The sequence below is a fragment of the Diorhabda carinulata genome, chromosome X (assembly GCF_026250575.1).
Source record: "Diorhabda carinulata isolate Delta chromosome X, icDioCari1.1, whole genome shotgun sequence".
Classification (NCBI taxonomy): domain Eukaryota; kingdom Metazoa; phylum Arthropoda; class Insecta; order Coleoptera; family Chrysomelidae; genus Diorhabda; species Diorhabda carinulata.
The window spans coordinates 28532835-28548550 of NC_079472.1; the positions used below are offsets into that span (position 1 = coordinate 28532835).

General features: G+C 32.3%; 1 protein-coding gene across 1 annotated transcript in view; it reads left to right on the forward strand.

Annotated features, from left to right (window-relative positions):
• The window catches only part of LOC130900613 (protocadherin-like wing polarity protein stan), a 56842-nt gene that overhangs the window by 16390 nt on the left and 24736 nt on the right, over positions 1-15716 (forward strand). The window contains exons 2-4 of the mRNA XM_057811328.1: positions 10604-11181; positions 14123-14353; positions 14479-14808. Of these exons, the coding sequence (XP_057667311.1) occupies positions 10657-11181; positions 14123-14353; positions 14479-14808 (1086 nt within the window). The 5' untranslated portion in view covers positions 10604-10656. The remainder of the gene's footprint in view (positions 1-10603; positions 11182-14122; positions 14354-14478; positions 14809-15716) is intronic.

Here is a 15716-nt window from a genome sequence, read left to right on the forward strand (position 1 = left end):
ATATAATGGAGGTTGACTAAGTATACACTTCTTCCATTAAAAATTGTAGAAAAGCGGCATTGATTGAGCAGCATACTCGGAGATTATTACTATTAGAAGGTTGGAAACTAAGTACTTTCGCTTTTTACTGATATAGAGCCTTTGAATAACTTATGTTAGAGCTGTACTTTGTTCAAATGTTCAAAATGACCACCATTCACTTCTTGACAATAACCGACTTGACAATTTTGTATGACTTCGGGAATTATTTTGTTAATTTCTTCCGTTATTCTAACTTTTAAATCAGCATTATTGTTTGATGTATATAGTTTATAGTTTATAGAATATAGTTTGGAAATAATCAGGAAAAAATCTTAATCAACACCTTTCGCAGTCTACAGTTAGGAAAATTAAAAACAGTTTCGTGAACTGAACATGTAAAAAATATTGAAAAACCAGGTAGAAATGATGAAAAAAGTTAGATGTACTTCCAGAGACTTAGGAAAATCCGCATAAGACAACTCGAGAGCTTGCCGCCGACAATGATGTAAGTAAATAATCTATTTTGAGAGTTTTGCATAAAGAAAAATACCACCCTTTCAAAGTTCTGTTAATTCAGGAGTTGAATGAAGATAGTCCTATTAAAGGCAAGAATTATGTGCATAGATCTTGGACAGAATGAACGCACATTTGCAGTTAGCATAAACAAAATAGTTTTTTTTGATGGAGCGATATTTCATATAAACGGAACGGTTAACAAACAAAATTGTAGATGTTGGAGCAGAGAAAATGGGTGAGGTTCACACTCAATATCTTAGAAAAGTGAACGTTTGGGCTGGTATCATTAACAATAAAATTAATGGTTCTTATTTTTTCGAGAACTTAGCTAATGATGAAGTTTATCTAGATTTTTCTTCGGGCCTACATTACAAAGACTTTTTCCTGATGCTAATAATCCAAATGAGATAGATCGATCTATTTACTACCAACAAGACGGAGCTCCACCGCATTTTGCAGGTATTGCTAGAAATTATTTAAACAAGGATTACTTCTTAAAATATAAAGTATATTTTAATAGACCAGACAATACTGCTGATTTAAAAGTTAGGATAACGGAAGAAATTATCAAAATAATCCCTGAAGTCATACAAAATGTTGTACGAGAATTCCAAAATCGCATCGGTTATTGTCAAAAAGTGAATGGTGGTCATTTTGAACATTTAATTGTTAAGTACATTGAAAAATTTATTAACAATATAATGCGACATTATTATCTTCATTCTACATGAAATTTTGTGATATTATCAATATTTTCTCAGTTATGATTTAAAAAAAATTATATTGCTGAACAGACCTTTCCGACAAGGTGCTACACGACCCCCTTTCTTATTTAAAATTTACGAGTGAGTATTTATAATTCAGAAGAAGTGCTTATAATTCAGAGAGGGTGCTGCAATGGGATAATATTTTCATATTGTAAAATCAGGTTTTTTTCAACTAGTACAAACGCTAAAATTGAATTTATTCCATACATATGGAACGCATTGTATATCAATTATTTTCTGGATGATTTGAAAAAATTCGCTGGACTGACTATGTAGAATTATGAAATTAAAACTTTTTTGTCAAACCACCCCCGAGTATTAAAGGACACTTTTACATTTCAATGGAATAAAACTTGTCGTTGATGTCAGCAGGGAATGGGTATTATGGTTTATATTTATATTTCATGTTATTTGAAACAATTCTATTCTGATCATTAAAAGTAAAGTTATTTTTTATTGCTTTCACTCGGGTAAAATTTCTCTATGATGTTGTTAAAAGCACAAATGTGTCCAAATCTATTCCATGTTGGACAATACTTGTGTGATTATAACGGATTTAGACACAATCTACAATTTAAATTTACCATGGTACAAATATATTTTATATAAAGCCCCGTTGTATTTCTCAAATTAATTTGATATAGTTTATTTCAGAAAGGTGTAGAATAATGAAATCTCATTAGTTTGCAAAGGGACCACAGAGTGACCCAACGAATATTTAAGCCACTTTCATAGTTTGGCAATAATTTCATTGTATTCTTTTTATCAAGTGCAGGTAGTACAACCCGGGTTGGGGTCAATATATGGGTTTAGCCTATTATTATCCATTCACAAACACTGAAAAATGTGCCAAAGGCGTGTCGATGGGATACTCGTAAAAAGGAAAGAATTTTATTTTAACAGAATAAAAATTAGGCATTATGTACATAGTATTAGGTGCACTCATTTTTTATAGAACATTATAAAAAAATACATTGTACAGAAATTAAATTATAAAAAATCATAATATTCTTCGTCATCCAAGGAACTGCCATCTCCTCTTGACGTTATAATTAACGTACACCTATGGCCGACACCTAAACTAAGCCGAACTGAGACGGAATTCCCCATATTATTACTCTATACTTTTCTGAAATAGAATATAACTATCTCGCTACTCCTCATGGGAATCATTTAAGATCTGTTAACCATATATTAAGTTATACAATGTGTCTCTTATTTTATGCTCGGATTACCTAATATCTGTCTTATATTAATGTGATTGTGAAGAATCATAAATCTACCTACTTATTATTATATTCGTATTGTATTGTAAGATTTATTGTAGACTGACTGTCCTCAATGTCTTACTCTTACACTTCGAGTTCCATTAACTTATCAAATTACTTATTTTTGTATTGATGTGACGTGAAGACCAACGACAACGTAGCCTAACCTAACCATAAATATAATTAATTATAGCTTTTTTATACAATAGAATTAGTATTTGAGGGAGAATAAACTTGCATAGATTTTCATATATAATCTTAACATCCATCGAGAACAGTAGTCAGATTAATGAAACAATTTTATTTATATTTCATGTTAATAAATAGTTTTTCAAAGTTATGAATTAAGTTATTTAACTTGCTACATTTTCGACTATGCCTCTAATAATTAATTCTCTTAGTTTAAACGTTATTTCACAAACTTACTAAACCTGTTCTTAATTTTATTTCATCATAGCGGTTTCATTACGAAATGTTAGTTTGTGTCCCACCGTATTTATATATTTCTCAGCATATTTCAATATTTGAACTGTCTCGGTGTCAGATGCAGATGCTAGAGACCGAGTAAACAACCTGTTGTGTGGAATGCTTTAATATTATACTAACTAGTCCATAACTAAATATGCCTTACAACCGAGTTTCTCAAGAGTTTAAAACTTGGCGTGCGCTGCCCTTTTTCTATACCTACCTGGTAGTACCCTCCACGGTTTCTTCGACGCTATTTCGACCTTTAATTAAACGTAACCTTCAGCACCAGCGGCGTACTTTGAAACGAAAATTGGTAGTCGCTGAAATTATATATATTAAAATTTGAATATCATTGATTATTCAACCTTATCGAGATCAATAATTTTAGTTATATCATATTTGATATGAATTTCTTCGTAATTATCGAATTCAATGTCTTTTAAGAAACAAGAATTACAATTCTTGTAGGAATGATTTGAATAATAGAAACAGACTATGAATAAGTTTAAAAACTATATTATTAACATGTAACTACAGAAATTGTTCATGTAAGTCATATAACTAACTGAAATATTTACATTTGAACAGTGGTAGATTTACAGATTGACTGCTTGTAGGCTACTAATCTTCTGCCGCCTATAATAACCTCTGAATTTCGATACCTTGGTTTACAATTATTCAAATTACATTTCTTATCAAAAAAGTCTCAACATTATTATTTAAAAACCAAGGGTTTACGTAATCCAAGGGTTCAGGTAAGATCCTTAATTATATTCACAGCACTTGTTAAACAAAGTTTAATTATGTACTACTTTAATTAGGTAAGGTACGTTTTAAAACTATTCAACATTATTATATAATAAGAATGAAGCTTATAAATTGAGAAACGTTGATTCATATTTTTTATTACACTCACAGTTTAACAATATCATCATCATTCATAATATTGTACGAAATCTCGTCCATTAGTTCTGACTTTATAAAAGAATTAGAACGTTAAGCATTTGTTGACTTCGCATCGATAGTAAATAGGTCTTCACTTTTTTCCAGAAGGAAAAACTTCTCTTACCTGAACAATTTTACGCTGGTGTCCACAGAACAATACGAAGTAAAAAGTGGAAGGTAGCTTTGAAAGTGTACTCATTCCCGAACTTATTCTGTTTCTAGATCATTAGGATACAACTTTTCCAGAAAAATATTGTTTCTGTTAGAATCTCGCTCAATTTTTATCAAATGAAAATTTCAAGTTAAATCCGTTTTAGGCCTCTTGCCGTTTTGCTAACGCGCTTATTATATTTGTGTATTTCTCTAGTATATTTTTTCTACACGCTTAATTCCAACGCCGTTTCTTCAAAAAACTTGAAACTCTCTTGTTCGCCTCATCAAAATTCATCTTCTTATTGTGAATATTTTGAATTTTCTGAATGGAAATGAGAAATGCTATTCTAAATGTGCCGCCCCATGAAATCTGCCACACTACTCAGCCTGCTGGTAAATCCACCACTGCTTTCAAGTGATGTTGAATTTCATTGTTATTGGTAATAACGTATAATATGATAAAGTTAAAATTATTAAAGAGGGTTGTGTGAAAAAATTGTTGGAGTATATGAATATAGTAATCCATAATCAACTTTTATTCCATTGCTTCCTAACTCACTGTAGACTCAAACGCCCACACTTTATGGTATACACCACATACGAATTTTGACTTTACTCGATAACGGATTAGAAAGTAATAATTCCTATATGAGCCACTTTCCTTACATCTCAATATACAAGTTATTTTCTCTTGAAGGAGCAAAAAATGTGTAAAAGTGAAAAATAACAAAGGATTATGCCGCTTTCGGTGACGTAACATTGCTAAATTGACTGAGTTGTATGTGATAAAATTTGACCCGGACTGACTAAATAACAATTTTTACGTGTTTTAATACAAATGCTTATTGTCGGCATGCAAAATAGGTTCCTTATTGCCTAACACAATCATGCCAATACTTGATCTCATTTTCCAAACAGTTGTTATAAGCCTCGGCTGCGATATCTATCAGTACTTTAAGCGAAGAGTAAAAAGTAACTTAATCTTGTGAATATGGTGGCTGAGCGATGGGCTTCATCTCGCGGTTGGCTAAATAATTAACCACAATCATGCTGGAATTTGCCAGCACAATATTGTAGTGAAAAAACCATTAATTTTTTGCCCTGTTGCTCACGACGAATTACTTCTCGTTAATGCCTTAAAACAGTCAAGTAGTAATCATTATTGACTATGATTTTTTCGTTTTCCGCTCATTTTTGAAGCGCCAATCACTAGATTGTTGGGCAGTTTCGTTGTTATATTCATAAACACATACATGTCTCGTTGCCAGTGCTTTTGATATGTAGGGTCCTCAGCTACGTTGTTAACCTTCTGTTTTGCGACATATACTCGACTGAATGCTTTTTACCACTCAACATGTTTTCTTTTGCAAACATTTCGAACGTTTTCGTAGCCGTAATTCCATTGGTAAACAATTCAAGTAAACTTGTTTCTCAACTCTCTTTTCCATAGTCAATACTACCAAACAAATAGCTGATAAACCCACACCCATATAGGATTTTACGATGGGCCCAGTATAGGCCCAGATTGGGGCCAAGTATGCACAACTCTGGCCCTAGCTTGGAAGCCATTATTGGCCCAGACTTGGTGGGACTCTTGGATGATAACAAGGTCCCTCGCTTGGTTTGCAAGCCTAGACCAGGCCTGGTTGTCTAGATAAACACAAGATTAGTCTGCAACCCTGGGCCGGACTGGTTGCTTGTAAAAATAGATTTTTAATATATTGTTAATAAAATTATAGTTTTATGACAAATTTCTATTAATGCACTCTACTAATTAATGTATATACAAATATTACTTAAATATTTACACATATTAAGAATTAAGAAATGATACTATTTTTATTCATAAAAAAATATTACTTTTAATGTTAAGATTATGGATAAAATATAAGAACAAAACTTTATATAGTAATTCAGAATTCTGCAAAGCCTGGCTGACTATAGGATGGCTGAGGTCGGTTACCCATGCTTGTGTGAATATGGGATGTCTGAGGTTAGGTTAGATAGAGTTCAATCATGCTTGGCTGACTATAGAATGGTCGGGGCTAAGTTACCCAGACTTGGGTCATTATTTGGTTGCCAAGGCCGGGTCTCTCAGCGGGGGCACTGATTGAGATATGGTGGTTAAACTTCATACTAATATCAAAATTTCATTTACCAATTTAGGTACAAAAAATTTGATTTCTTACCAGGGTTACTAAAAATACGTAATCTAATAAAATTCACAATTCTGGGTATTATAAGGGCTTCTTTAAAACTCGCAGTGGTATATCAATTTTGCGATTGTAACTCTCTGATACTTCCCTGGTGCTTCAATAAAGAATAAAGTATTCTTATATGTTCACAATATTCTTTTTCATCTTTGTCATCATCTATTAATTGAATCATTTTTAATAACCAATTGTACAAAGATTTTTCATTTTTATGAATACCCCTAAAATGTTTTAAAGCTAAGAAAAATTCGATTCGAAATTATTTCTTGGGGAAAAGTGGCTAACAAACAACATCTACGAAGGCTAACAAACAACATTCGCTCCTGATAAGCATTTGTTATTCGATCAAATGTTCGTTGGGGCTTGTATCCGGATTTAATATTCAACCCATTATAAAAAGCAAATCATTTCCGTCTATTAATTTATAAATTTCATCAATGCCAAGGACTAGTTTAATAAAAAATGTCTTTAAGATCGTTTCCACGTTCTCAATCCCATTTAATATAATATCTTTTTATCTATGTACTATTCCAGCGACTTTCCAAAAGATAATTTTTCATATGTTCCGCAAAATACCCGTTGTCACTGCCTGAAATCACTTCCCACTAAGCCATTTTTCAAGTTTGCAAATAGAAAGAAAACGAAGGTAACCTGACAAAATGTCGGTTGTTTTTTTCCTCAAGTTTGGCTCAAAACGTAGCAGCAAATTAGTATAATATTCGTGAGATTTTAATTTCACTATTCCAAATACAGCTTTGGAATCCCAAAATACTGTCCGGTCGTGGCTTTTTCCTTCATTGGGACTACATTCTTTGGTCCACTGTGTGCCCAATGACAATTAACTCAAATTATATCTGAAAATATCCCAACACTAGTTGAATTTTAATGTGGGTTAGCTTTTAATCAGCATAAGGAATCGTAGCACCTACCTTGCGTATGTTACAAACTCGTTTGCCTGAAATATTCACTTCCTTGGATAACGTACTTTTCTTCAACGATCGCTAGGCGTAAGGGCACGGATTTTATTAACCCTCCATGTTGTAATTTCCATACGTCTCGCGGTACCAAGTAATTTAAATTTGTTGTTTTACTATATAATTTTACTTCATTTCATCATATTTACGCATCGGGAGCCTCCTATAAATGAAAATGTTCACGCCTATGATAAATGTTTTTGTTATTTCTTTCCATTCTCGCAGTGAAGTTAGTTTTTTTTTTCAAAAAATTGTTCACGCCTCAACAATCTTCTTGGTTTGGTCTAGATACACGCAAAAGCATTAAATAGAAAATAACATCCAACATCTAGAATGTAATTGCCTTTTTCTTCCGGTATTCTTAATGTATATATATATATATATATATATATATATATATATATATATATATATATATATATATATATATATATATATATATACCATAAGTTACCGTTGAATCAGAAATAACTCTTCAATAAACTGCACATAGATTATCGCTTAGGACACTTACTACCATTATCATAGTTTAGCAAAATTTGAATGAATCTAATAGCTTCTAATCGTTGAATTCCCATGAATCTAAGTGTGAAAAACTATACAAATGGTATACAATGTATACGAAAAAAAAAATAGTGTACTTCGTTCTAGAATAAACCATAATTTAGTTTGAAATATATGATAGCACAGTTTTTGGTACAAAGGTTTATATACAGATTGGAAAAATATTTATACCTTGTTATTCGACTTTACTAGATTCAAGTCAACATTTAGTAACCACATTTATGGTATGGTATACTAGATTAAAACATTTCGTTTAAATTCCAAATAAATATATACGTGGTATATCCATAATGTAAGTCTTTTATTTCTATTTTTAACAGCGGCAGCGCTGCGATTGCAGTTCCAAACATGCACGGCAGTTACTCTGAGAAGAAATGTACGCCAGTTTAAGATCGCTCCTGCCTACGTGTTCTTTGTATACCTTCTCTATAATGTCAATATTAATTGAAAATGCCGCCGCATGTTAAATCAGATCTGTGATTCGTTTTCTAAACGATAAGTCAATTAAAGCAAGTGAAATTTATCGGATAATCTGAATGCTATTGATGATTCAATGATTAAAAGATGGGTCAAAAAGTTCAATGGACGTGACCAAGTGCACAATAAAGAACGATGTTGACTCCTGTTTTTTGTTACCTATGAACGGGTTCACGCAATTGAAGAGAAGCTTTAACAAAAACGTAAATGAGTGCTCTTGGTCTGGATTGGATGAAAACATTGTTACTGAAATACTGTCATTTCGAGAGTATTGCTGACGTTTGGTACCTAAAGTTCTTACTAAATAAAACGAAATACAACGGTTTTGCAAGTTTTTGACACACTACAATGAAGACGGTGATATTTTTTTTCTCAAATAATCATTGTGGATGAAACTTGGGTATCTTACAACACCCCAGAATCTAAACGGCAATCATTTTATTGGAGGTACACTTTGTCGTCAACCACAGTTAAGCATAAGTAAATTATGACATCTCATAAAATCATGTGCTCCATTTTCTGGGGCAGAAAAGGCTTTTCGCTGATTGATTTCTTACCACAAGGTCGAACAATAAATGAACATATTTACTGCGAGACCATAATGCTCGAGCTTTTACTGCGGACGAGTGACATTTGGCTGGGACTTTTTTGAACATCCTCCGTTCAACCCGAACTCCGCTCCTAGAGACTTTCATTTCTTCTTACACCAATAATCTTTATTTGGTAGCCAGAACTTCAGCATACAAAAATTTGTGCTTACAAAATTCCAAAATCAATGTAATAAATTAGTTAAACAGTTTCAGATTTTTTATAATAAATATTTTTTCTGTATCTGTACACTTTTTTTATATAATCAAACGAAACTTTATGGATATACTTCGTATACAACAATTTACAAAGTATGATAATTAAGTAATGAGACTGTTGAAGCAATTCCCTTTCGCACTATTACTAATTTTGGTAAGTATATGATTTGGACCTCCAACAGCACCCTCGTCACAGTTGTTTGTGTGTCCTTAAACAATTGAAAATGCCTTACTACCACGGAGCTTTTAATTTTGGAGTGATAGATCTGGCGAAAAGAGTGGCTGTGGTAACACTTTCTGAAACAAAAAATGTACTTGATTCACGGCGGGTCTCGGTGGAACGAACTCCGTATAAATTACTTAATAGCTGTCAAATAAGCAGACAAGCATCGTTCTGGTTTCAGATTTCCTTATGCGAGCCTTTTTTAATCTTAACTTTTGACTCTGGCGCTTCGTTTTTAGATCGTACAAACTTTTCTAACCCATAAAAATGCGATAAAGCAACATAAAATCTTTTACTGCCTGACGAAGCGACACTATTATTGGTGAAGTGAAGGTATTTAAGTGGTAGAGTATTTTTTCATACAGGGTTATGTCAAAAAATGATTATATAACATTCGATCATTATGAGAGGTAAAGTCTTGTAATGGTTCGATTCCAAAAGGTATAGTTATTATACATACGTCTATTCGTGCGGAAACTCCATATAAAAACTGTCAAAGAAGAGATAAAGATTGCTGAAGGTCACGAAGAGCAACTCCATAAACACATAAACAACAAAATGTTGCAACTTCTCTAACGTCACAGTCTCAGACCCCAAAGCACCAAGCCTTTTGAACTTGTGTGTAAAGTTACGGTTAAAGCCCAGTTCACAAGTTAGTAGCCATAATAATGAAGTGCGCATAAACGTCAATTTATCAATGGAACAATTGGAAATACTGTTGGAAAGACAGTACTTGGTAGATTAGGTTAAATGTAAAATATCGTTTAATCGTGATATTAGGTGCATTGTTACTCATAAAAAAACTACAATTTACAATTCTAGACTGCCGGTAACGTTTAAACCTATAAAACGTGAAAAAGACGGTTTTTGTGACAAGTGATGTTTTAAGTTTAAATTTTAGTTGTAAATAAAATGATTATTCGAATTAGTTGTTTCATAGTATCATAAATTTGAATGGGTTGATGCTTCAAAAGTCTATAAATCGTTACTCCTCCATTTTCGCTCATATTTGCACATTTATTAAACATTTTGCGTACAACTCGGTTACGTTTAATAAATTCTACAATACTCAACATGGCTCATGTTTTGTATTCAACCAGTGAACAAATTTACATAAAGCGCGCTTTCGATTTCTTTATTAAAAGACATTAACATTTACAACATTCCTGATCGATGTATAATAATATTTTACGTCCTCTTTTTTTCAGTTATAATGAAGCCACCTCTACTTCAAATTTAACGATGTGCTACCTATCAAAAAATGACCAAAAGACATCCTCTTATGCCTAAGAGAAATCAATTACTATACCTGTTTTTGTTATTTTTATCTCTCATACAATCCTCCCAATTTTACTTACTTCTATTAGAGGATACAACACCAGTCGGAAATGTAATATTCAATGCCAGCGTCTATCGTCTAGGGTCAGATAGAGAGTACAAAATAAATGGGAAGAGATCAGCCCCTTTCGTATTTTCCTTAGTAGAAGTTCATCCAAAAACAGGACAAGTAATTTTAAAAGAACAATTGCAATGTGATGGATTATTTTATCCCTATTTTTTCACAATCCATATAGACTCAACTTCGAACAGACTGAAAGATATAAACTATTATAGTTTACCTTTGAGGATTTTTATTGTCGGCAAAGACTGCGTGAATCATAACGAGGATGATTATTCATATTTAGACGAATTTGGAAGATCTAAGAGGAGTTTAAGAAATATTTGGGGACCTTTTTCGCAACTTCATCCTTCTGTTAAAGAAAAAATCAACGAAGCTCGGCAATGGGTATGTATTTATGTTGAGAAGTTTAACTATATTTTGAGAGTATACGCGGGTAAACAGTACAAAGCATTGTCCTTTTTTAGAAACTGAACAATTGAAATAATACAGTACATGCTAACACGATAGGTTGTTGGGATATTAGACTATAAAAATTTCAAATTTTCATTGAAATAACTAATCGAAAAAATAAATGAAGAATAAACAGAGAACTTAAAAAATTATTTTTAACAAATGGATCATTTATTAATATTAAATTATAACCATTTCGAGTATATACCAGTAAAATACTATAAAGTTTTTCGTATTTATTCACTTTCTTTCTATTCATGAGGATAACACTGTCTCTTACATTCTTAATATTAAATATATTATTTATTATATATTAAATTTATTTATTTTTTATCATTTATAGCTTTTTCGTTCTTATGAATGAGAACCATTTCTAAACATTTTCTTTTTAGATTTCCGAGCTTTCAAATACTTATGTATTCATCGTCTGGGACTGAAATTATGGTCAAATAAGAATATAAGAAATATGTATAAATAACAATAATAAAATTTTACTTACAATAATTAATTAAGATTTTCGGTGGTTTTGGATAGTACTAATGCTTGTATAAATTTTTAAACCTATAATAAACTTATAGAATTCAAAATTCAATATTCAAATTGACGTTGATCGAAATTGAAACATTGATTCTGGTTACTATAAGAATATTTATTAATTTTTAATTGGTTAGATTATGAATGACGTTGAATTTTTATAGGTTAGATAAGGATACGTTATAGTGAATAATGTTCAATATTAATGGATAAATTTATGGATAACATTGAATTTCCATGGGTTAGATCGTTATTAATGTAGTTGAATATTTATTGGCTAGAATAATAAATAAAATAAAAATTTTTACAAATATTAATATTATCCAAAACCACCGAAAATCTTAGTTCATTATCTAAGTAAAATTTTATTATTGTATATATCACTTGAATAATTTCTGCGATTACTTTCACTAATTCGTTTCGTTTTTTTCACTACGACTATTCATTTAAAACTAACTAAATGCGCTACATAAACTTATTTATATACTACAAATAGAATTCTTCAAAGTTCTAGAACAAAAAGAAATAAATGAACTAATTAAATAGACTCTCCTAGAAATAATTTAGAAGATATACTGCAAATAACTCGTCCGCTATAATAAAAAGTACTCAAAAGACACATCAAATGCTCTTCCGTCATTTGTAAAAAATGTTAGAGACCCCACGCAAATTTGCCGAATTTTAAAATTCCATTGTAGCTGGACAGGGCCGGACCGAGAACGCGAGCTCGTTCCTATCAATACTATTATTTTCACTAATGTAAGTTTTAAAATTGAAAATGTTCCATATCTAAGATTTTATATGCTGCCAACACGAATTATTATTATTGGAAAGAAGTTTATGCTTAAAGCCGGTACTACACGATGTTGTCAACGTTTGCTCCAACATTCACCTTCCAACGTTGGCTGGACCTTACCTAAACTCACCTAAAGAAATGAAAACGTGGCAAAAAGTGATGAACAGCATACAACAGATATAAATTCTTTTGAAATAAAGTGGATGCTACTGGCAATTGGTCAAAAGTACAAGAAGTGTTGGTTCCAACTTCGTTCCAATGTTGAATACCCCTTTGACGCGGATCAAACAACCGACTTTCTATGGCCAACGTACCAATGCCAATGTTAAATGCAAAACATGCGCACCACGACCACGCGATACGTCCAATCATACCAGCGTCTAACGCTGGAATCATTGGACGCATACTTGAATATCTAGGAGTCTTTTGTATATTACTGTGTATACAATAATTACTATCTAACAAAATAAAATTAAAATTTATAATAAGCAGGGGGCTAGAAATAAGAATTGTTTGGAAATGGTAAGCTTAATTACATTTTCAGAGGTTATGTTAAATTTAAGACATTTAAATCTCTTCACACAACGTTTCAATTATCTTTTTTTATTATTAAATGTTAAAGAAATATATCGTCTTATCTCTAATAATCATTGGTTGCTAACCTGGAATAACCCGTTATTCAATACTTAAGACGCCGTTAAATACTTGAATAATCATTTTTACATGGAAATTATTAATCCAAGATAATCATGCCAACATCTAATCGGGTTATAATTAAAAATTTTTCTTGAACAAATCTTTTGTAAAAATAATCAATCTAATACTGTCACCCGCAAGTACCTTTGTATTTTGTTATATGTGTTTACTTTATAGTATATTGTATTTATTTGAAGCAATAAGTTTAACAATGTTTTGCCCTTGGGCAAAAGTGCACTTAAATCCTAATGCAATCTCCATTTTAAAAAAAGTCGAGCTTCGGAAACAACCACGCAGCTGAAGAAACAGTAATATGTTAAAAAATATTGTACTGCAACCTATTCATAACTTAAAAAAAGAGATGATGCCAATATAATCCAATATCTAGGTGAAGAGAAATAAATTATAGTACAGTAGTTAATAATATTATTCCTTTCTTCAATCCAATAATAGACACAAGCCTCCTTTATCTTCTTTCACGTTTCTCTGTTTTTAACTATTCTCATTCTTTATAGCTACAGCGATAAAATCGTTCTCCGAATTTTTTGGTCTTCCTATGCTTCTTTTTAATTCTTTATCCCCCATAGTATATCCTGTATGACCAATTGTCTGTATTTATCTTACTACTTATTGCATCCACTGCCACCTAAGCTTTGCGTTTTGTTCATGAACTAAATTATGAGATAAGTACAATCTGTTCAGTTAAGAATATTCTATTTGTTTGCATTAATGAGAGAACAGTATTGTTCACTCCCAGTACTTTTCCTCCATACTCTGTTCAAGAACCCATTGAAATTAAATTCCACAAATACACAAAAAAATTTTAATTGTTTATAATTTTTGTCGTAGGTATCGGAAACTTACGCTTCTTTTGCTATACCAACCGCAGGAAAGTGGCAAAAGATCTGCTTAAGACAAAGTCAATACATTAACTCTATCACCGCCTTCCTTCCGAATACTATCAGCAGTTATTGCACTGTTGAATTCCATTACGTCAGCGATGACAGATTCGAAATTGAACGAAGTCAAGGAGATCTGGTAGCCAGCAAGGATGTTTGTATAATAGAACCACTTTGGAAGGTATCTTTTTCTCTTAAAAATTAACCAGAAATATTTCCACTTAAAATTGTTTGATGTGATTGAAAATCAAGCATTTTGTGCAATTAACCTTGCATAATAACTAATATTGTATATATTTATTTTAGGTAACAATATTGTTCACTGCGATATGTCAAAACATATCCGTTTTAAATTCAGAACATCGATTGAAAATTGTTTACCATCATCAACAATTCAACGACACAGATATCGCCAAAAGAGTAAGAAGAGAATTGAGGAATCAGTCACCATTTTTTGAACAGCATCTCTACGTAGCTAGTGTTTTGGAAGAATGTGATCCACCGGTAGTAGTTACCACAGTGAAGGCAAGAGACCCAGAGAATAGTCCAATAACATATTCCATGACTAGCTTATTAGATTCTAGAACGCAGGCTATGTTTGATATTGACCAAAAAACTGGAGTGATAACTACTAAGGTAGGTTGAAGTGGTCCTAGCTTGTTATGTTAAACAGATTCTCACCAAATATATAGTGGCATATTAGGACGATAATTTCCATCTTGGTTTAGTACACCCAAAGTATCAATTGCTTATTCAGAAAGAGAGGCAGGAATCTATGTTTAGATATTTTAGTTTCATGCACTATGGTGGATTGAGGTGGAAGCAATCTGATTGAGTTTAATACAGCAAAGATATAGGCTGCTGTTTCTACAAAAATGGCTGGCATTGCGACTCAGGATTTGGTCCTGTCTGGACATAAAATATCACTATCGCCGCAAATTCGCTTGTTGGGTGTTGAGGCTGGAAGCAATATATCCTAGCATAGTTACGTGGCCGATTTAGCCAAGGCAGCTTCATAAGAACTTGGAGTCATCTTTAAGATCAAAAAACTATATACTCCACAACAGCTACTAATCCTCTACAAGGCCTAGATTCGTCCAACTGTGGAATATTGCTCGCACATTTGGAGCTTGGATCCCAACCATAACCTGAAGATGCTGGACTCAATACAGAAGAGAGCAGCTCGACTTATAGGCGATCCAGAGTTGAACAGAAACTTAGACAGCTTAGAGCATATAAGAAAGGTCACCGATCTGACCTGTTTTACCGATACTACCATGGCAAATACTCTTCCAAACTGTTCAACGTAATCCCACATAGAGCAGTTTTTTATAGACCTTTGTGACAGGCAGACTCATGAAAACCAATTCGTCTGCATACGCCGAGAACGTCATTTGATCGGGACTCATTTTTTTGAAGAAGTGCGAGCCTGAGGAAGCAGCTACTAAAGCACGTCTTTCACGAACACAATGATCTACAGAAGTTCAAGGTCAACATCTCTCAACATTCAATTATAGGGTGTACAATCTAGCTTTGAATGATCT